This window comes from Carcharhinus amblyrhynchos, chromosome 20, assembly GCF_965287045.1.
Source record: "Carcharhinus amblyrhynchos chromosome 20, sCarAmb.v2.hapA, whole genome shotgun sequence".
Classification (NCBI taxonomy): Eukaryota; Metazoa; Chordata; class Chondrichthyes; order Carcharhiniformes; family Carcharhinidae; genus Carcharhinus; species Carcharhinus amblyrhynchos.
The window spans coordinates 16,300,542-16,323,189 of NC_137343.1; the positions used below are offsets into that span (position 1 = coordinate 16,300,542).

Below are 22,648 nucleotides of genomic sequence, written 5' to 3' on the forward strand. Positions count from 1 at the left end.
ACAGGAACTTGTATTTTTAATAAATAGAAAATATTTACATCAAAGGAAACTATTTAGCTTGTTAAAAAGATTTAAACTAGTATTGAAGAACAGTATTTCTTTCAGCACACGACTACTCTGGTCTTATTTGCTTCAGTCCATAGATAAAAGTTAAATTTTTCTGATGTCAAAGGTTTTGCTGAATGCAAGATGAGTCATGAAGATACTGAAAGACCCATGAGCAATCCCCAGTCCATGCTGAGGATGTTACAATTGTCAGGGTCTTTTACAATTCTCTGAACTGGATTTAACTTCTTATAATTCCTTACTTTAGTCATGTCCCGATCCATCTTCACCACTTTCTCCATGTTTGCTCCAGTGCCCAGTCGGAAAGGACGCCCCTCTGAACTGCTACAAAGGAAAGGGTTGAAATGATGTAAAAGCATAATTGAACATTTTACTCCACAATTGTACTGCATTTTCAGCTGATATAGACGATTACATGCTATGTTACTCTCTGTACAGCCACAAAAAATCATTCAGCAGATCTTAGGTTGTTCAGGGAGTGATAGAAGGTACCACTTTAGCCTAAGTCTAATGTTGGATTGAAATTTCAAGTTAATAACAAAACCTTTTCACATAGCAGTCCTAATTTAATGAACCACTGCCAACAACAGCAGTGGTAATCACAGAGGGTTATCACAGAATCCTGAAAGTGAAAAAGGAGACCATTAAGCCCATTGTTACACTGAAACAATCCCAACCCAAGCCCTATCCCTATAATCCTTTTACCCCACTAATCCCTCTAGCCAACATATCCTGGGGCACTAAGAGGCAACTTAGCATGTCCAATCAACCTAATCTGCACATCTTTGGACTGTGGGAGAAAACCAGAGAACCTGGAGAAAACACAGCAGACACAGGGAGAATGTGCTAACGCCGTACAGACAGTGACCCCAGCAGGGAATCGAACCCGGGTCCCTGGAGCTGTGAGGCAGCAGTGCTAGCTACGGTGCCATCGTGTTGCTATACACAAAATCTGAATGATTTAAAGGAGGAAGCTCCCAGATTCAATTAATGGCCTTTTGTTACACCTCCACATCTCAGCTCAGGTTGGTCAACTTTATAGTCTCTCATCTATTACGGGGGAAAAAGCAGGGTTGCTACTTCTGTTTCATCCTGCAAAGTATGCAAGTGTGGATTTTAGTTGATGACATAATGGGCATTCAATTCAAACAAAGATGATATCTCTGCATGGACAGGCTGACAGTGTGTGGATGGGATTGGAATAGATTGTAATCCTTGCCCCAAACCAATGGCTAAACAGTTTGTTGATATTCCGTGTCCAAGCTTACATGAAATCTGGGGGCATGAAACCTGCAGGGTAAAATGCTTAAGAATAGCTAGTGCTGATGGACATCACCCAATATCCTTTTGGGGAGGAGAAAATAGGTGGTGGAAAAGGAGAACATTACTGCTGCACCTACCTGAGTAATGGCTGAAGGACTTCATGGGATGACTGATCTTCACGTTTATGTATTAATATCGACAGTTTACCATCTATTGCTTCGCTTTCTTCTCCACCATCTTTTTCTGTTTTTATTGAGCTCTTTGGGCTGGATTTTGTAAAGGAAGAACCAGCTTCTGATGTGCTGGGAGACAGCACAGTTTGACACCCTGAGGACAGAGTGTTAAATGTTCAGCTTCTAAAACAAACAGATTTGGCCAATACTGCTCCATTGTTATGCCAGATTTCCTGAATACTAGACTACTGAAGCTATGTGAACACAAGGCAAAAACTTAACTACGTCACTTCCTCATTTTACACTATTCAATTCTAGCACCATCAAAATAATTCTACAAAACTGCAGAGTCAATTTTTGATATCTCACCAACAGTAATTCCCACTACAAGATTTAACATTTACCTCAATAAACAAACTAGTCTATGATGGTGGCCGCTCGATTTTTACACCATGCCATAGCATATTTGGGTTAGTGAAAGAAGAAAACACCATGTCTGCCCCGATCAACAATTTATCAACTGTTGCAGAGTCTTCATGTGTAAATTTGAGCTCAAGATCAGATAAGGTTCAGCTGTGATCCCTTGAGGAATAGCTTCCTAATACTAAACTACCAAGACACACAAACAAAGAACAGCCACCATAGAGAGCACTGGAGGAGCTGATTCCAAAAAAAAACTTATACCAGCAAGACAATGCCCTCAGGAGGAGGAGGACTTAGAGGGAGATCTTGGTTTCAGGTAAGTAGCATCTTTTAGATGCCCAGATTCTTCATGTTTATGAATTAAAATACTTGCATAATCATGAGGCTAAAACCACAAAATTAGTTAAAAAAGACACTAATCATGGACTTGTGCCAGTAATGGTGACAATGATACCACACCAGCTCCAAATACTGTAACCCCTTTTTCTACAGCTCTGCTCTTAATGACAGTGCAGAAATCTCCTGGAGCTCAGCACCTGATCTTGCCACAATGTCATCCCAGAGCCAGAAGATCATTGTTGCCTGAAAAGAGTTCTTTCAGTATAAAAATACACACTATGCTCCACATCACCTGAAAACCAAGAACACACCAGAACCAGTGATTTTCATAGAATAAATAATTTCTTACCATAAAGGGACAGAGTTTGCATATTTTATCGTTATACAAATAACTGCCTAAATCAAACTGATGACCTTTGAAGTGCAAGAGAAAAATGCTTGCCAAATCAAGGTCAAGGACAAGTAAATAGATTTAAAATGGTTCAAGAGGGGCAAGGCAGATTATTCATACTTAATGGCAAAAGTTCTCTTCCAATTTAGCTATACATTACTAGTCATTGTCCAGCTAACAACTTACCTGGTACAACATAATCAGCAAGTTTAGCCAACAGAAGTGATGCAATATTTGAAGCAGGATCACCAGGGTCATCCTGTTCATTGTCCAGGGAAGGTACAGAATAGCTCCATGGAGGCAGTTCCACATTCCCACAATCTTCCACATTCATGAGAGGTAAGGCAGCACGGCAAAGTTGAAGGATGATGAGTACCAGCTTGGGGGATGGCCGCTGGTCTAATAATAACGAAAGGAGCTTTGACACGCAGGCAGGCTGACTGAGGATTGCTTTACCAATTTGACTTCTGATAGGAAGATCAGAGTTAAAATGTATGATTAATTAACTGCTGAAACTATTTATTTCACTAATTTCCAAAAGTCATATGTGCAAAATATATTCCAGGCAAGATAACTTGGTGCTTAAAAAAAAATCAAGCTAGGTTGTCAATCACTTCATGTTACTTGACATTTCCACCAATTCAGATGTTTTCCAAACGAAGTTTTAAATATATTGAACGACAAATACAGAAAACATTCTGAAAAGTGCAGTTCAACACAAAATTAAAATCAGTAACACTGAATTTATCTACTGATGTGCTAGTCACCTGTAGCTTGCACTAAACAATTTTAAAGTTGAAATTCTGCAAAACTGCATCATGCTAAGCAATGCAGCTCAAGAGGGTCAATTTCACTTCACTCAAAATAGATTTGCATACCGAATTTAATGTAGCCCTCTGCTTGTGAGCAATCACTGTCCTTAATAGCCAACTTCAAAAAAACAAAGTGGAATAAGAGCACCCCATTTCCTTCAAACAGACAACACGCAACAAAAGGACTGTTCAGATTATATTAATGTAGTTCAATTCAATGACAGCAGAGCAGGTATATTCAGTGTGCTTCACTCATATACTACATTTCAGTAAAATAAAACTATACTGTACACATTATACAAAAAGTAGCCGATGGTTGTAAATCGCTACATGAGATTCACTGAAGTTTCAAACTGTACGTACGTACACCTTACTGAGTGCATCTTTAATCAATTGTTTCTCTAAATGTTTCCCTACCTGGAAAGATCATTTAGTAGGCTGAGTACATCCTGCAGTGCATCATTCCCTGCTGCTTGATTCCCACAGCACTCAGTAGCACGGGCAAGATGATTGGTTAATAGGCTTGATACTTGACGTGCTAACCCAGAATGCACTGCATTTGTTGATACACCTGGTTGGAGAAATGAAGTACATATTAAATGCCCCTTGCACTAACTCCCCAATACATCAGAGTGTATTTGGAGAATGGTCCAACAGGCCAAGCCAAAAGCAAGTTAAAGGCCCACAAAGATTAGTTTTGATTTTGAACTGAAGGAAACTCTAAGAAAAATACACAGGTTCAGTTCAGATAATAATATAATAGAAAAACTGAAAGCAAAATAAGCCGACTTTACAAAGCTTGATTGGTACTGTATTTGGTGGATATACATTTACTCATGCATATTTAACTATTTAACATATTTGACAGTCTTGCCTGCTTTTCACACAACTGGGTGATCTCTTGAATAGGGTGCTTCACACTGCCACTGAGCAACATATGGCTTACTGAAAAAATAACCCAATGTTGTTCCACAAGCAACCATTGGGTGGAACACTTGAAGCAGCAAAGTACTTCAATGTCAGTTCTTCACTCTAAAGAATAGGATTTTCACAAGGTCCAAATATGACTCAGTAAAAAGATGTTCCAACTGTTGGAAATAGGTTTAAGTTATAAGCAGCCATTCACATTCAAATGGACAACAACGAACTGGCCTCTACTACAAGGATGTGGTCAACGCCTTATTCCTTTGGTACCATTCGGCACTTTGAGGCAGAGCTATCTGAAAGAGATCACTGACTTTTTTTTAAACCAAAAAAACTTCTCATTGAACCTCAACATCCTTTCACAAAATTAGCAAGGATCTTCAGGTTTTGTCTTAACTGCCACAAAGCCATGACCCATTGTCTGGGACACAAACCAAGATCAAGTAGCTTGCAAGAAAGGTGACATCATTCAGGAACAAATGAATAATGCTCAGTGAGGGTTTTAATAGTTTGAAGGTCATAACAGAGAAAGGGCGGGAGCAGGGACAGACATGGTTACATTTGCGAATAATTCTCACCTTCTTCTTTCTCCCACTCTACACAGCGATTAGCCAGTACCTGGAAGGCAGCCCAGGCCATAGTGGCTACCTTCTGCTTCCTTGTCTGTTTTTCACTGGAGCTACTTTCTCGTTGGCTTGTCAGGCTACAGAGTCTGTCCATGAGCTGCACCAAGCCACTCCGCACCAGACACTTCTCTTCACTCCTAAATGTGGGGTAACAAAAAGACTTCTAAATATGCAAAACATTACATCAGAACAGAAGTCGTAACAAGTAAAACTCCTTGAACATATGACAAACAGCAGTTTACACTGTCAAAAAATCCTTTTTGTAGTTTCCAAGTTGTTTTCCTGGCTGTGTAAGATGCAATTGCTTGGAACTCAAATTGATAATCATGTCTTTTAAATTCTACCACCCAAAAATCTTTCTTCAGAATTATGCACAGTTACATGGCTCCCAATCCCTTCAATTGAGACTATTTAGAGGTCAAAGTAACCAGTGAATGTTGATAGACTGCCTCTAGATGTCACAGTATGAAATTGAGGCACTAATGGGTGATTTCACTTTCTCCTCCGTTCCAAAATGACTGGACAGTGACCTGAAATCGGGGCTTTGGTTGACTTTCCCTGACCCTAGAACAGAGAATAATTGTAGCTCCCATGCCACTAACTCAACTGAGATCAATGAATGCAACACATACTGGCAATCTAAACAGTTGCATTAAAAAAAATTGGATTTAAAAGTGGTTTTATTAAGATGTAATATTTGGGTTATGTAGCTTGGCAAACTTCAGCTGCATGAGTGCCAGTACCATGTTCCTCAAGAAAGCATGCACAGTGCGCAATGACATATGCTCAACTGTGCTGGATGACCTACACTGGTTCCCGGTCCAAAATACTTTGAACTTCAATTTCTCATTTTCCTGCCCACCCTTTTTCTAAAATCTTCATCAATCCTGAGGTCTTTCCTCTCTCCTATTTCTGCTGTCTCGCATGTCCTTATTGACCCACTATGAGTAGTTGTGCTTTTAGCTGCCTAGGATTAAGCTCTTGAATTCCCTCCATTACACTGATTTTAAGATGCCCCTTAAAAACTAGCTCTTAGATGAAGCTTGTGGTCATGTGTGCTAATATCTCTACATGGCTAAATGTCAATAATTTGGTTATTAGCATTCCTGGAGGGACATTAACATGTTTTACATTAATGGCACTTTCCAAATGCAAGTTTTTGTTGTTGATAGTCCATGTAATAGCTGATGACTGAATATTCAAAAATTAAAATACAGGTCTTACAAATTACAAATAAAACTAAATTTGGCAAATACATGAACAGCAGTAATTACATTGCAGAAGTTCCACAGAACAATAATGAGACATTGTTACATTCTGCTGTGCAAGGCAAACTGTACCAGCTGGTTAGTTCTGGAACCAGTCTATTAATGTCATTAATTGATCATACATATGGATATATGAAACCAAATGATGATGACGCAACAATGTAATAATTAGCCCAGCCTAGCCAACTCGCATCCTTGGTGAACTGAGCTATGTTAGCACAGGCTAAGAAATAAGCCTTTATTTTCATTTGTATGCTGATGACAAACTACCTCACTAACATGTCTCTCAACCTCTTCAAACCTACCTCTTGGAACTAATGTTTGGTCAATAACATCTTATGTAGCTCAGTTTAATATTTTGCTTTATAATGTTCCGATTGAAGTGCCTTTGAATGTTTTTGAGCCCATCAGTGCAAAGCTGCTGAGGCAACTTTCATCTTGTGTAGCTCAGAAACAATGTCACTTGTTTCCACAGTAAGAAACTCTGCAAAGCTGGTTAGATTGAAGTTGCACTTTCTGTTTGGGGGGCAGAAGAGAAACACATAAGGTGTGCAGTGTCAAACCAGAATTTCTGCAATGTTCAGTTTACAAGTTAGCAGGTTGATTCACTTCAAATTCTGAATGTGTCAGCTAAACACAGGTCAATGAAACCCAGGTTTGTTTGATCTGTCTTAACATTAATGTTAGTTACCAGTTTCACAACCAGGCTTTTCCCCATTTTACATTTAAACCTTTAATTCCTCAAATTTATATTCTAAATCACATGAATTATGAACTTAATATTCTCAATAAAAAGACAGAGCTAGGTGTGGTTAAATACATGTTGAATTTGATGCTGTATTTTTGGATAATGTCAAAGAGCAGCATTGGGACAAGGAAAGGGGTAGGATAGAGCTTTGGTGAAATGCAAAATTAAAAATAATAGGAAGCAGCTTTCTGAATATCCATATCCACAAAGATGACGCAGCATGCCACGTAAATGCAAGAGAGACAAGGCTGGACTGTTTGCAATCATCTTCAGTTAGAAGTGGCGGTGGGTGATCCTTTTTGGTCTCCTGCTGAGGTGAGCATTGATAAAGAAGCTACTGCCATGCATTGGATATAGTAAAGATTATGGGCACAGACAATTCCCTGGCTCTAGTGCTGAAGACGTGCTGCAGAAAGAGCCATACCCCTAGCTGAACTGTTGCAATACACTGGTCTCCACCCAACCAAGCGGAAAATTTCTCAGGTATATACTGCCTTCATAAAATCCAATCTGCCCAATTACAGACCTATTGGTCTACTTTCAACCATCAATTATATGACAGGTGTCATCGATAATGCTATCGAGCAGCACTTGACAGATTTGGTCCAAACATGGCAAAGAAACAGAATTCCAGAGATGAGAAAAGACTGAATTGACTTTGACATCAAAGCAGTTGTTTAGTGCAGGTGCTATTAAGGAGCCCTAAGCAAGCTAAAGTCAATGGGAATGGGGTTAACTTTACACTGGAGAGTTATCCTGAACATAAAGATTCTGTAGTTGCTGGAAGCCCAGGATATCATTACAGAAGTTCCTCAGAGGAGCTTCCGGGCCCAACCATATTCAGCAGCTTCATTAATACCTTCCCTCCATCACAAGGTCAGAAAATGGAATGTTTGGCTGATGACTGAAAATGCAATACCCTTGCATTTCCTCAGAGGCAGAGGCAAGGTTTGGGTTGACAAAAGGTTAGTCACATTCACACCACACAAATGCCAGGTCATCTCTAACAAGAGAGTCTTATCACCTTCCTCTTACAGTCAATGGCATTACCAATGCTGAATTCCCCACTAGCAGCATCTAGGGGTTGGGGCCAGAGGGTGGTTAACATTGACCAGAAACTGGACTGGACGAGCCACATTAATCTGATCACTGCAAGAACAGGTCAAAGGCTGGGAATTCAGCAGGGAGTGACACATCTCCTCTGCCAAATGCCTTTCCATTAGCTATGAAACACTGATGTGTTGGAATATTTCCCACTTAACTGATGCAGCTCCAACAGAAAGAAACTTGATATCATTAAGGACATGTTGGCAACCCACCAGTGCCTTAAATGTCAACTCACTACACCATTAGTGCACAATGATTGCAATGCATATCATCTACAAATGGCACAGCAGCAATTCAGCGAAGCGACATCAATGGTACCTTGCTAACTCACAACCTTTACAGGTTACTAGAACAAGAACAGTAAGGTCACAGGAACACTACCATTTACAAATCACTCTGACCACCTTTGTGGAGTTTGCACATTCTCCCTATGTCTGTGTGGGTTTCCTCCGGGTGCTCTGGTTTCCTCCTACAGTGCAAAGATGCACAGGTTAGTGGATTTGCCATACAATATTGCCCTTAAGTTAAATGGATTAGCCATGGAAGGTGTGGTCTTATGGTGATAGTGTGGGGAAGAGGACTTAGGTAAGATACCCTGTCAGAGAACTGATGCAGACTCGATGGGCCTAATGGCCTCTTCTGCACTGTAAAACTCCATGATTCTATGAAATAGGCACACAGATGGGAAGCTAAAACATTGCTGGAAATAATCTTGCTACAATTAGATAGTTAATAGTGAGGGTTATCCTGTTGGGCTACACAACAGAAGAGAGGCATTGGGGATGGTGGTCAACCATATCAAAACCTGCAACGTGCTAAAGGACAAACAATGAACATATAAACATACAAAATAGGAGGGTGCCATTTAGCCCTTCCAGCCTGCTCTGTCATTCAACAATATCATGACTGATTTATCTGTCTTTTGAGTTCCACATTCCCATTTACTTGTGATAACTTTTGCCTCCTATGCCTAACAGGAATCTATCAACCCCTCTCAAAAATATTCAATAACCTGCTTCCATCACATTCTGAGGCAGAGTTCCAAAGCTGCACAATCCTCAGAAAAATATTCTCATCTTTGCCTTATAAGGGTGACCTCTAATCTTAAAACAGTGCTCCCTAGTTCTGGACTCTCCCACAAGAGAAAACATCATTACAACATTCACCTTGACAAGGCCAGTCAGGATCTTATCAAGTCATCCCTTACTCTTCTAAACTCCAGTGGAAACATGCACATCCTGTCCAATCTATCCTTACAAGAGAAGCCACTCATTACAGGTATCAATCTAATGAAACTCCTCTGAACCACCGACATTTACATCCTTTGTTAAATGAGAAAAAATATGCACATCAACACAGTTCTTCAACAGTGACACAGAATATCGTTTGCTACCTCAGTATGTGCCGTTTTAGTGCTATTGCAGGGATAGAGACTGAAACTTGATTACAATGATTGAAACCAGAATTGTGGGACAAAGGGGCATGCATTGGAAGTTAACAAAATGCTCAAGAACTCCAGCAAGAAAACGGAGGTCAGAGATTGGGTTGTTGCTTTCTAGAAAACAGGGTTCCAAGGTGGGTTTGTGGGAGGTGATAGCAATTTTGAAAGAGAGGAAGACAGTAACTGAGGGGAGGAAAGCGTTTACAATTTCAGCCAGCATGGGGCCAGGAAGCGATTTGCATTACCCCCAGCTTAATGGTAAGAGGTGGGAGACATAGGTGATGTACATGGGCAAGAAGAAACAAAAGATTAAAAATATGGATTTAAGGTTACAGTGTATGGTTAGCAAAAAAGGCACTGAACAGATGGTGAAGTCCATGAGTTCCTTGCTCAGTGGTGAGGGTGGGAAGAACAAAGGCATATAAACTACTCCCAATCAAAAACATATCCCAACTGGTGAGGCCTATGTAGACCACAATATATTAAATACTGGTTATGTAATCGAAAATCATTCACATATATAGAGTACAGAAAAGGTTGAATTAATAGATAATTTAGCTCCCAATTCATTGAAATGTTGTGAGAAGCACAATTCCCCTACCTGGTGTATGGTATGGTACATAGTAGCCCAATACTATTGGCACAGGCAATTGGATAACGGGCACAAAGTGAAACAACTGATGTCATGGTCTCGCCAAATGCCTCCTGAACCTGCTCCACCATCCCACCGCACGTTAGCTCTTCAATCCTGACAGAACAGAAGTAAATTTTTATCAATGGGAAACTATACCATCAGTTGCAAAATAGCTTCCAACACCAGCATCTGAATTAAATTCTATTTCCTAAAAAAAGTGTAAATCCTTCAAACAATATGGACAGAAATTTGTTTTTCAAACATTCATTATCCTCTCTCTTTTTCATCAATCTTGCAGCTGTCTTGGCACATGCTCTTCAGGGGATTTTTTTAAACTACATTGCTGGATTATATATCAGTATTCATTCAGGAATGTTTTTTGCTGCATAGGTAATCAAGGGGGAACTAAGATTAATGGGATAGAATAAAAAAAAAGTAAAATAGAGGAGTAAAAACAATTTAAACATTAATATAAAACTGGGCAAGAAAAATACCTTCTCCTCTACTTATAAAATTCTGCTCCAAACTTTTTAATATTCTTTGTTTGCAATCCTGCAGCTAATAGGTAATAGTTGCCTAGCATCACATATAATGACTTGATTTAAGATATGGCAGCTCTTGCCTGGAAGGAATATCTAATGGAGTTCAATACTTTGGAGTGGACAAGGGAATAAAGCAAGATCTCACTCACTTTGCTGGAAATGTGTCTGCAGTTCAACAATTGTGAAGCAGTAATACTACCAGTATTACATGGTGGCACAGTGGTTAGCACTACTGCCTCATGCACCAGGGACCCGGGCTCAATTCCGGCCTTAAGTCACTGTCTGTGTGAAGTTTGCACGTTCTCCCTGTGTCTGCGTGGATTTCCATCGGGTGCTCCGGTTTTCTCCCACAGTCCAAATATGTGCAGGTTAAGTTGACTGGCCATGCTAAATTGACCCTAGCGTCAGGGGATTAGCAGGGTAAATATGTGGAGTTACAGGAATATGGCCTGGGTGGGATTGTGGTCAGTGCAGACTCGATGGGCTGAATGGATTCTTTTTGCACTGAAGGGATTCTATGATTCTGGATGGGAGGTGTGTTCATATTATCTAGCCCCACTACTCCACAACTTGTACCATTAGTTTAGGAGTTGAATTTACTTATCAAAATAGCCAATTGTTCAACTGCACTACTGGTACCAATAATGAGAGGCTTTAGCCAGGCTTCGTTAGGGGAGGCTGTGGCAGTGTGATATTATCACTGGATTAGTAATCCAGAGACCTAGGGTAACGTTTCGGGGACTCAGGTTCGAATCCTACCAAGCAGATGCTGAAATTTAAATCCAATAAAAAAAATCCCAGTGATGACTGTGAAACCACTGCAGACTGTTGTAAAACAAACCCCCATTTGGTTCACTACTGTCCTTCAAGGAAGGAAATCTGCCATCCGCATCTGGTCTGGCTTACATGTGACTCCAGATCAACAGCAATATGGTTGACTCTTAAGTGTCCTCTGAAGAGCCTAGTTCTGTTCATGGGCAATTAGAGAACGGCAACAAATGTTGGCTGAGCCAACAACGCCCATGATCAATGAAAAAAAAAGTGTCATTAGAATAAAGCTCTCAGAGTTTGACAGTATTGATCTGGAGCTCCCTCGTCCAAAGACAGACTACGAGCCCTGTAAATGTCTGGAGACTCTGAATAACACAGCTTCTGTGTGGAAGAATATGCAGAGCTGGTTCAATTTTTTTGGTTTCAGCTTTGCAGATTTTCAAATTCAGACAAGTTACACTCAGGTTAGGATTGTTTGGCTAAGAACCCACATACAGAATTTCAGGCAAGGCAGGAAGAAAGTCAGTTATGTAGCCTTTCTTCTCAGCTTATTCCCCAAAAACAACAAGTTCAAAACTTCAAGCTTGTCTTTGTCATGTGATTTCCAGTAAGTCACCAGCCTTCAGCCTCTTTTCAGTTCTTTTCCCCATCAATTAAAGTGATTGCCGTTCAAAACTAACAAACTACCCATCCCCCCGCCCCATCTCTCAAGTACCATGCTGGTCAGGGGGTTTCTTTGAAAAGGTATTGTTCCTCCCAGTCCAAAGGTGGACTGAGGCCCTTTATATATAAAAAAAAAATCAACATGTCCAAATAACACAACGTCCTTCCAAATTTTAAAAGAAAAATCCACTTTGTGAAGATATGGTTTTCCCATCACTAGCTGTTACATTAGCAAGTTATCCATGTCTAAAGTTAGTGGAGGAAGTTTGGTGAAAAGCTGTGCAAGAAAACTGAGCAATGGAGGAGGAAAATATGCAGATATTTAATAACACTAAAGATGACAACAGAGAAAAACATTCTCAATCCACTTCCTGTGGCCTAATTCAGCAATTACACAGGCATTAGGATGACAAATAAAAAAAATGGTATTGGGACTGGCTCTTGAGATTGAGGCATATCACTGAAGTAGAATAGAGCCATTTTCCATTCACCTGAAGTAATATTTCTCATCTTGTCAAGTATAAAGCCAGTGCTTTTAAAAAAAAAGCATAAGCATTCTAGACTCTTAACACAAGAGAAAATAAATTAAATCTGTTGCCATGTCCCTAGTTTGTTGTAAGGAATAATCATTTTTTTGTTTATAATTCAACCAGTCAGCATCTCACCTTGGTCCACCTTGAAGGACTGTGGTCACAGGTCCCACTAAATGAGTGACACCACCGACTCTGACTGCTGCCGTCAACAGCTCACGCATGTGTACCAGGGCCTGTTTTCTTGTGTTACCACGCCGCCATCGGGTTTGGGCAGCTAAAAGAAAACTGCTGCTTGACACCTAAAGCAAAATAAGACCATAACGTCCTCATGTTATTTATTTTATTCACAATGACAACTTCTCCATCCTTATTTAATAGGGTAATGAAAAAGTTTGCAACATTACATCAGTAATGAATTATTGACACTGGCAAATGGCTGCTCTTATAGATCAATAAATAGTAATATATGCACAGTGAAATTTGATCAAAAATTGATTATAACTGCTAAGTATGCAAATCCTCAAGGGCAATGATATATGAATTCAAGCTGCTCTGTACAACTCTGGCTATGCTTCTACACTTAAACCCAGTGGGATATAATGTACAATTACACATGTACAGGAGCAAGTGCCATAATTGAGCAAAAGATGTTCAATTCAAGGAACAAAAAACAGAAGAGTGCAACTTTCATGAAATCATCTTTTACCCGAACATTACCTGCAATTTGCAAAAGTCAATCCTACAACAGCTTAACAATTTATTCTAACACAATGCATGGCATCTGAATATATAATTATGTTCCTCATCTAAACTGGTTCACTTCAGACTTTCCTAATAATTTGGAAATAAAAGTATAATTACAAACTTACAGCCTGGTCAGGATTTGTTCCAATGAAAGCAAAGAGCTGTCCAAGCAGCACACTGTATGTTGGCTTGTCACGGCTATCCTCAATAGTCAGGGATTGAAGCAGAGTGAAGGAACTGCTTCGATGACTATTCCCATGCCGTCTCCTGAAACAAGACAGACAAATCTTCAGACATCTGTAACATAGAAATTACTGCGCTATTAATGTGGAATACATAATGTATAACAATACTTAATGTACCATAATGCTTAATGTACCAGAATAATAATAATAATACTTAATGGGCTAAGCGTGCATTCCCCAATAGTAATTTCTCGGCTGACATCTACCACCAAGAACGTGTTCAATGTATACTCTTGCCCAAATTGAGCATTTTGAAAAACAAATCCTCTCCAAATTCAAACCAAATGCATGTCTTGAAAGTATTTCATATTTAATAAAAAGTATTTTGGGAAAGATCAAAAACAGTGCTTTTGGCTGCAACTGGTGCCCCATTGATTATTTTTAAAAAAAATCTTCCACTAATTACTTTTTAAATCCCATCTTACTCTACTTTGATTCTCTTTCCCTCTAGCACCTACCAAACAGGTGACACAATCACCTGGAAGAATGAAGGCTAATATGAACATAGGAATACAACCTCCTGCAAGTTCCCTCCCAAGTCAGACACCATCCTGATGTGGAAATGTATTTCCATTCTTTTAGTTAAAAATCTTGCCACAGCTCTCTACCTAACAACATGAGTGTGTCTATACTGCAGTCTCAGTAGTTCAGCAAGACAGCTCATCACCAGCTTTTAAAGGGCAACAATGCACAAAGAATAAAAAACACTGAGATACAAGTGACATCACTGAGCAGTGTTCAATTCACACTGAGGTGCGTCTGATAGCCTTGCAACCCTATAAAAATAGAGTAGGTATGTCCAGTTGGGAGTGCATGGAAAATGTTGGTAATGCTCTATGTAAAGAAGGGGAAGATCCGGAACCAAAAGCATTTTCACCTGGAGGATTGCCTTCCCCTGTACAATTCCATGCGTCGGTTATTTCAAAGCTAACATTTGCAGTTTCAGTACAAGCTTTCAATAACTGATCACACTTTATCATTTGGGTTGAACTTATGACCTTTGCTTTTAAGAATTCATTTATGAGATGTGGGCATCACTGGTTAATCCAGCATTTATTCTCCATCCCAGTTGCCCTTTGGAAGGTGGTGGTGAGCTTTCTTGAACTGCTGCAGTTCCGAAGGTTTTGGTGCATCCACAGTGCTGTTTGGAAGCTCCAGAATTCTAACCCAGTGACAGTGAAGAAACAGCAATATATCTCCATGTCAGGGTGGTGAGTGACTTAGAGGGAACCTCCAGGTGATGGCGTCTCCAGGTTATCAGCTGCTCTTATCCTTCTAGATGATAGTGGTCGTGGATTTGAAAGGTGCTGCCTAAGGAACCTTGGTGAGTTCTTGCAGTGCATTTTGCAAACTGCTGCCATTGTTAGTTAATGGCGGAGGGACTGAATGTGGAAGGGGTAGCAATCATGCATGCTCTTTTGTCCTAGATGGTGTCAAGCTTCTCGAGTGTTATTGGAACTGCACCCATCCAGTTAAGTGGAGAGTATTCTATCACACCACACTCCTGTCTTCTGAATGGTGGACAGGCTTTGGGGAGTCAGTTTCAGTTCAGTTTTTGGTTAACAGTCAATCCCAGGATCTTGACAGAGGGGATTCAGCAATGGTAATGCCACTGAATGTCAAGGAGCAATGACTTGATCCTTGCTGAAGACGGTCATTACCTGCCACTTGTGTAGCACAAACGTTACTTGCCACTCGTCAGCCCAAGCCTGGATATTGTTCAGGCCTTGCTGCATTTGGACACAGACTGCTTCAGTATCTGAGGCCTCACAAATGGTGCTGAACGTTGTGCAGTCATCAGCGAACATCCCCACTTCTGACCTTATGATGGAAGCAAGGTCAGGGATGAAGCAGCTGAAGATGGTTGGGTCTTGGACAATGCCCTGAGGGACTTCTGCAATGATGTCCTGGAGTTGAGGTGATTGACCAAAGATGTGCAGGTTAGTTTGATTGGCTATGCTAAAATTGCCCCTTAGTGTCCTGAGATGTGTATGTTAGAGGGATTAGCAGGTAAAGATATAGGGATATGGGGGTCGGCACTGGGTGCGATTGTGGTTGGTGCAGACTTGATGGGCCAAATGGCCTCTTTCTGCACCGTAGGGTTTCTATGATTCTATGACCTCCAACAACCACAACTATCTTCCTTTGTATCAGATGTGACTCCAACCATTGAAGAATTTTCACTCCAATTCCCACTGACTCTGGTTTTGCTAGGGCTCCTTGGTGCCATACTTGGTCAAATGTTGCTTTGATGTCAAGGACAGTCACTCTCATCTCACCTCTGGAGTTCAACTCTTTTGTCCACGTTTGAACCAAGGCTGTAATGAGAGCAGAAACTGAATGACCCTGGTAGAACTCAAACTAGGCATTGGTGAGCAGGTTGTTGCTGAGTAAGTGCTGCTGATTATGCTGTTGATGATTCCTTGCATCACTTTACTGATAACTGAAGTAGACTGATCATGCAAAAATTGCCTAGGTTGGATTTGTCCTGTTTCTTCTCTACAGGATGAACCTGGGTAATTTTCCACGTTGTCAGATAGATGCCAGTGTTGTAACTGTACTGGAAGGGCTTGGCTAAGGATGCGGCAAATACTGGAGCACGTCTTCAGTACTATTGTTGGAATGCTGTCATGGCCCATAGTCTTTGCAGTATCCAGTGCCTTCAGTTGTTCCTTGATGTCACATAGAGTGAATCAAATTGACTGTATCTATGATACTGCGGATCACCGGAAGAAGCAAAGATAAATCATCCACTCGGTACTTCTAGCTGAAGGTCGTTGCGAATGTTTCAGCCTTTTCTTTGGCACTGATGTGGTAGGCTCCTCCATCAGAGGATAGGGATATTTGTGGAGCTTCCTCCTCCAGTGAGTTGTTAATTGTCCACTACCATTCATGACTGGATATGGCGGGACTCCGGAGCTCAGATCTGATCCAATAGTTATGGAAAGATGTAAAAAGTCTTACAATGGACTTTAACTTGGTGTTGTGAGACTTTTTACTGTGTTTACCCCTGTCCAACGCCAGCATCTCCACATTATGAAAAGATGTGCAGGTTCAGTGGACTGGCCCTGCTAAATTGACCCTTGGTGTCAAGGGGACTAGCATGGTAAACACATGGGGTTTTGGGGATAGAGCCTGGTGGGATTATTGTCGGTACAGGCTTATTGAGCCGAATGGCCTCCTACTGCACTGCAGAGATTCTCTGATTCTATGAACTGTTTTGGCTCTGATACTTGCTGCTTATAACGTTGGGCACACTAGTCCTGTGCTGTAACTTCATCAGGTTGACTTGGTGCCTAGGTCGATGCCAGGTGCTCCAGCTGGTTTCATTTGTTCATGTTTTCTTTGTAACAGTCGTATATGGCTGAATGGATTGCTAAGCCATTTCAGAGGACATTTGAGAGGCAAACAAACTGCTGAGGGTCCACAGTCACATGTAAGCCAGATGAGGTAAATACAACAGGTTTCTGTCCTTAAAAGGACATCAGTGAACCAGATGGGTTTCAGGACAATTGTTTCAGAACAATCATTAGACTTTCAATTTCAGATGTTTTACTCAATTTATAAACAACCACCTGCTGTGATGGGATTTGAATCTAGGTCCCCAGTGCATTACAATGGGTCTTTGGATTACTCGTCCACTGTGCCACTGCCACTCCAAGTTAAGCTAATTTTGGTGGCTGGCATAACAGAATTTGTAAGGAGTATGGATTAGATCATAATTCCAGTCTGCAGACAGCAAATCAGAAATAGGCAATGGTGTGTACCATTCACAAGATGTACTGCAGCATTTGCCAAAGTTCCTTTGTCCGCATCTCCTAAAGCGATGACTTCTAGTGGAAGAAAAAAGGCAGCAGGTGCATGGAAACATGACCAACTGCAAATTCCAGTCCAAGTCATAAATCTTGAAATGTCCCTTTGAACTGTGGCCTCACCTACACCTCATGGACCACAACAGCTCAAAAAGGAGGCTCATCCTCATCTTAATCAGGAAAAATAAGAGATGAAGCATTGAAAGCTGGCTTTGACAGCAACATCCATATCCCATTAACAAATACATGCGTACTCTCAGGCATACATACTTAACATTCTACAGTTAAATCATAATGCACAGTGATTGTGTCTGTATCTAATGACGATCACTGGAATTATCCAAATTGACTTAATTCTTTACCTCTGGTTAGCCCGTGTGAATTCTAGATCCTCATTTGCAATCATTTCCAGGTCAGAGGGTGCTGACATACTGCGCAGGAAGACTGGCTGACGAACAGTGTGAGAAATCACCTTGGTTTCTGAAGAAGATTTACAAGCTGGTAAAATAAGCAAGCATACATCAGGAAGACAAATGGATACTAAATATTTTTGCAAATAATTATAATATTGTGACTTTTGTAATTGACACCCAGCTGGGACAAGATATCATGCATTGAACTACCTAATCCATAATTGTTAAGCTTTTAGACCACCCAGACACCATTTCGAATTGCCAAATAGATTGTCAAAATGCACACAGTAGACAAAAATAGTTTGCAACTATTCTGGAAGTGTTCCTGACTGAGAATATGCTTTTTCCACATATGTTTACTGGCCAATACCATTTGCCTATAAAATACAGGTTTTTTTCCATTTGTCAAAAGCAAGGAATTGAAGATTTTTTTTATAACTGCACAGTTATTTATTTCACAAGGGTCCAGACATCCACCAAAATTATCTGAATTGTTTGCTACATTCATGAATGCGTAGTTTTTTAAGCTCAAATGCCTTAGTACACTGCTGATACTGACATTACATTGATGACAATTGTTCAATAAATGATTGAGCTTGAAAATAAAACAAAAAAAAAACTGACAACAGCAGCAAAGACCTCCTTCTCCTTTCCACCTTCACCCTCTCACATCAGCAATCGTACCTGGTGTGTCAGCTGGGGTTCCTGAAATACTCCTGGTCAGACCAGACTGTGCTGCTATGGTAACATGCAGCAAAAGCTCAGCACGATTCATCAGGCTTTTCACCAAAGCTTTCGTTTTTGCTAAAGAATGTGAAGGTTTCGGCACCAAAGAGTTCACCTCCTGACCAAACTTCTCCCTGTTTAAAAAACAATTTAATTTAAAACTGGCAAGAATAAACAGTCATGATGTGCAGATCCCGTCAGTAAACACACCAAGAAGTCTTACAACACCAACAGGTTTATTTAGTAGCAAAAGCCACCAGCTTTTGGAGCACTGCTCTTTCGTCAAGTGAGTGGGAGTTCTGTTCACAAACAGAGCATGCAAAGATACAAACTCAATTTACAAAATGATGATTGGAATGCGAGTCTTTACAGGTAATCAAGTCTTAAAGGTACAGACATTCTCTTCACTCACATTGTCTGTACCTTTCTGACCTTTAAATTCCAATCATTATTTTGTAAATTGAGTTTGTGTCTTTATATGCCCTGTTTGTGAACAGAACTCCCACTTATTTAACAGAGGAGCAGCGCTCTGAAAGCTAGTGGCTTTTGCTACCAAATAAACCTGTTGGACTTTAACCTGGTGTTGAGAGACTTCTTACCAAGAATAAACAGTGCAAATAAATGGTTCTAAGTGTCAAGGAGAATACATCAAAACAGGAGACACAAAAACAGTCAGTAAACTGCCTTCAGTGTCAAATTTGCAATTTGTTCTTGTTACTTCTTTTGCCCCTCAGTCAGTTCCTCGGAGTCAAGGATGACTTGCTTCCACACTAAAAAATGAATTCTCAGGTGACTGAGAAGTCCAATTATGGCCAACAGGCTCTGTCACAGGAGGGGAAGACAGTGATTGAAGTGCCCGGCTTGCCGTATGCTCCTTTCGCTATCAATGCTGGTCTCTGCTTGCTCTTGGCGATGAAACTAGGGATAATCAGCTCCTTCACAGATGCTTTTCCTCCACTTTGGGCTCTCATGGGCCAGGGTTTCCCAGGCGTTGGGGGAGGGAGGGGGGGAGGGAGGGAGGGAGGGAGGGAGGGAGGGATGATGTTGCACCTTTCCAAAGTGGCTTTGAGGATGTCCTTGAAGTGTTTGCTCAATCTTCCTGGTGCCCACTTACTGCATCAAAGCTCAAAATAAAGCACTTGTTTCAGGCACCTCACAAATAGGGTCTATTCAGTGGAGCTAACCGAGCTTCGCCAAGGCTTTAAATGCTGGAGATATTGACCCGAATGAGAACACTGATGTTGGTGTGCCTATTTTGCCAATGATAGCTATGGGGCAGTACTGTGTGGTCAGAGCAGGTTTAGGAGAGGAATTTTGTCTTCAGGTCTTAAGGCCCATGTTCTCCTATGTCTCAGTAAAGGTGCTGACAGTGGCTTGGCGGTCAGCTTCTGAGCACGTACAAACTCAAGCACTGTCTACATTCTGTTGTTTCATGACAAGAGGATGGGACAGCGTTGGATCTGGTCATCAGCTAGCAGTTTCATAGACTCCCATTTGTTCTGTAATTTAATTCCACTTGATCAGGGAGCTTACAGGGGGTGAGATGGAGCTTCGCAGCAGGAAAAATAGAGAAAAGTGCTGGGTGCGATGAAACAGCCTTTCTTGACCCTAATCCGAACCTGAATTAGGTCTGCGTTGGATCCATTAGTCAAGATCAAGGCTTGCATGTCATCATGGAGCAGAAGGATGGTGGCGAGCTTTAGGAGGCAGCAAAAGGAGTAGGATGGCAATGTACAACAACTGGTGTAAGAACCCTGTTCTTGCAGTTTGTGCGTGGCGACGATCATGTCTGTCGTGCCCCTTAGAGGGCAGAATATACATTGCAATTCTGGGAGGAGACCTTCAGCCAGGGGGATTCTTGTGATGACCTTCTTATGGTCGACAGCAGGGAAATTCCTTTGAAGTTACTGCAGTCGGACTTGTAACCTTTCCTGAAGGTGGTCATGATTACTGTCTCAGATCTGCTGGCATGTTCTCCTCCTTCCAGATAAGAGAAATGATATCATGTATTTGCACCAATACTGCCTTTCTATTATGTTTTAGTAATTCAGCAGGGTATCCATTTGCTTCCAATGTCTTTTTGTACTTTAGCTGTGGGATGGCCTTTTTGACCTCATGCTGTTGGTGGTGGGTAACAAGCTGCAGGGTGAAGTTAAGGATGCAAGTGTTGAAAACAAAGTGTCTGTTAAGGAGTTTATGAAAGTGCTCTTTCCAGCTGGCACTGCCTGCCTCTGTTTTGATGAGCACCTCTCCATTCTTGGCCAACAATGGGGTGGGCTTGGGCTGTAGGTGATCTTGACTGTGCTAAAGAAACCTTATGCATCACGACTTTGGTTAACTGCTGGATCTCCTGTGTTTTCTCCACCCAATATCTGTTCTTTAGGTTGCATGTATTTTGCTGGGCCTCAGCTGTGTGTAGAGCTGATTTCTTGCTTGAGTTGGATTGTTGTTTCAGGTTCAGAAAAGCCTGTGCTTACAGCTCATCAGCTCCTGGATCTCCTGCTTCATTTCATTGGACCAGTCTTGGTGTTTCCTGGCCAAGTGAGCAAGCGTCACTTCCCAAGTGTTGTTAATGGGGGCCTGAAAGGCAAACCAGAAGATACGGACACTGCATCTCTGGGTCACCAGAGTAATCAGGTTGCATTGAGGCAGTGGCCGAATGCAGCTCTATTATCGGGGCCTTTGAGTGCCTCAGCATTGATTTTCCTGCAACATTTTTTCTATTGCTGCTTTGGGGCTACGTTGCTGTTGATCACAGAGCAGATCAGATGGTCTGTTCAGCAATCATCAGGTCCTGTCATGGCACAGGTGAAACGCACATCTTTGCGGTCCCTCACTTGGACAATGGCAAAGTTGAGCACGTGCCAGTGCTGGGAAGGATTGTTTCCATGAGGTTTTTTACTTGTCTCTCTGATGCAACAGGTATTGGTCACAATAAGGTCATATTCGAGACACGTCGTCAGGAACAGGATACCGTTGATGATAGGATTTTCTTACCCCCTCTCTGTTGATTACACCTCCCCAGAGTTGTATCCTTTCCAACTTTGGCATTGAAATCACCAAAGAGGATCAGCTTGTTGCATGTTAACAGACTGTAAAGGGCAGCAATATGTATTTTTTTTAAAGTGGCGTCCAGCTTGGAATATCGCAGCTGTATCGATTATAACAATGCTTCAGCTGAATATTTAAAATTTGTTTTTGATTTCACATTTACCTCAGTACTTTTAGTAGTCACTTGAGCAGATTCAAGAGTTGGAGAGTTTGGCGCACAAACTTGCATTCTTCCATTTTCTCATAAGCCAATTGTCTGCATTTCATGTTGGTCTTCAGTATTTGCATGGACTTTGCATTGAAAATCAATGGTCATATGCCAAGCAGCATGTTTTCTGTTGAGTTGCCCATCATTCAGTGCGTGTGAACACCATTGTTTTGATTGGTCATTGATGTTACACCATAAGATGGCATTGTTACAGCTAAGTCCGATCAATGATGAACTCAAGGGTCTCATGTGATTGCTGTTTCTATGATGTCTGGTCCAGATAACAAGGGCTTATCATGCACAATAAGCATTTCATATACACAATGCTTACACTTCTAGGCAGTATCAACTGAGATGAGAACTGAGGATTTTGATCATCTGAAGGCAGCTAGATTCTATTATTATTTATAATATGCTTAAACTTGTTTGACTTTCCACGTTGATTTTTTAAAAATAGATTCATATTAACTTACACTAAAATAATTACTTGCAACTTATTTCTGTAAGTTAAAGACCTATATTTGCAGTTTTATTCCAATTCTACGTCTGCCCTCATTGGATGTCCAGAAATTCAAATTTGCAGAAGACATTTTTGCATTATAATTAAAATTGGGTACACTGGGCAATTTCTCCCTCCTTAAAACAAATGCCCTAAATAAAATAATGCAGTGCAAGGATCAAGTGTGGAACCCTTCTGGCATTTATGGTTCAACTACACAATGGAT

General features: G+C 40.9%; 1 protein-coding gene across 6 annotated transcripts in view; it reads right to left on the reverse strand.

Moving 5' to 3' along the window:
• Positions 1–22,648, reverse strand: part of hectd4 (HECT domain E3 ubiquitin protein ligase 4) — a 268,508-nt gene that overhangs the window by 79,322 nt on the left and 166,538 nt on the right. For 5 of the 6 annotated variants that reach the window (XM_080208163.1, XM_080208165.1, XM_080208161.1 and 2 more), the window contains 10 exons: positions 18,623–18,798; positions 17,888–18,023; positions 13,594–13,735; positions 12,857–13,023; positions 10,183–10,329; positions 4,970–5,154; positions 3,885–4,038; positions 2,842–3,122; positions 1,467–1,656; positions 309–390 (listed from right to left, as the gene is read on the reverse strand). In XM_080208163.1, coding sequence (XP_080064289.1) covers positions 309–390; positions 1,467–1,656; positions 2,842–3,122; positions 3,885–4,038; positions 4,970–5,154; positions 10,183–10,329; positions 12,857–13,023; positions 13,594–13,735; positions 17,888–18,023; positions 18,623–18,798 — 1,660 coding nt within the window. The remainder of the gene's footprint in view (positions 1–308; positions 391–1,466; positions 1,657–2,841; positions 3,123–3,884; positions 4,039–4,969; positions 5,155–10,182; positions 10,330–12,856; positions 13,024–13,593; positions 13,736–17,887; positions 18,024–18,622; positions 18,799–22,648) is intronic. The other variant, XM_080208164.1, reaches the window with a different exon arrangement.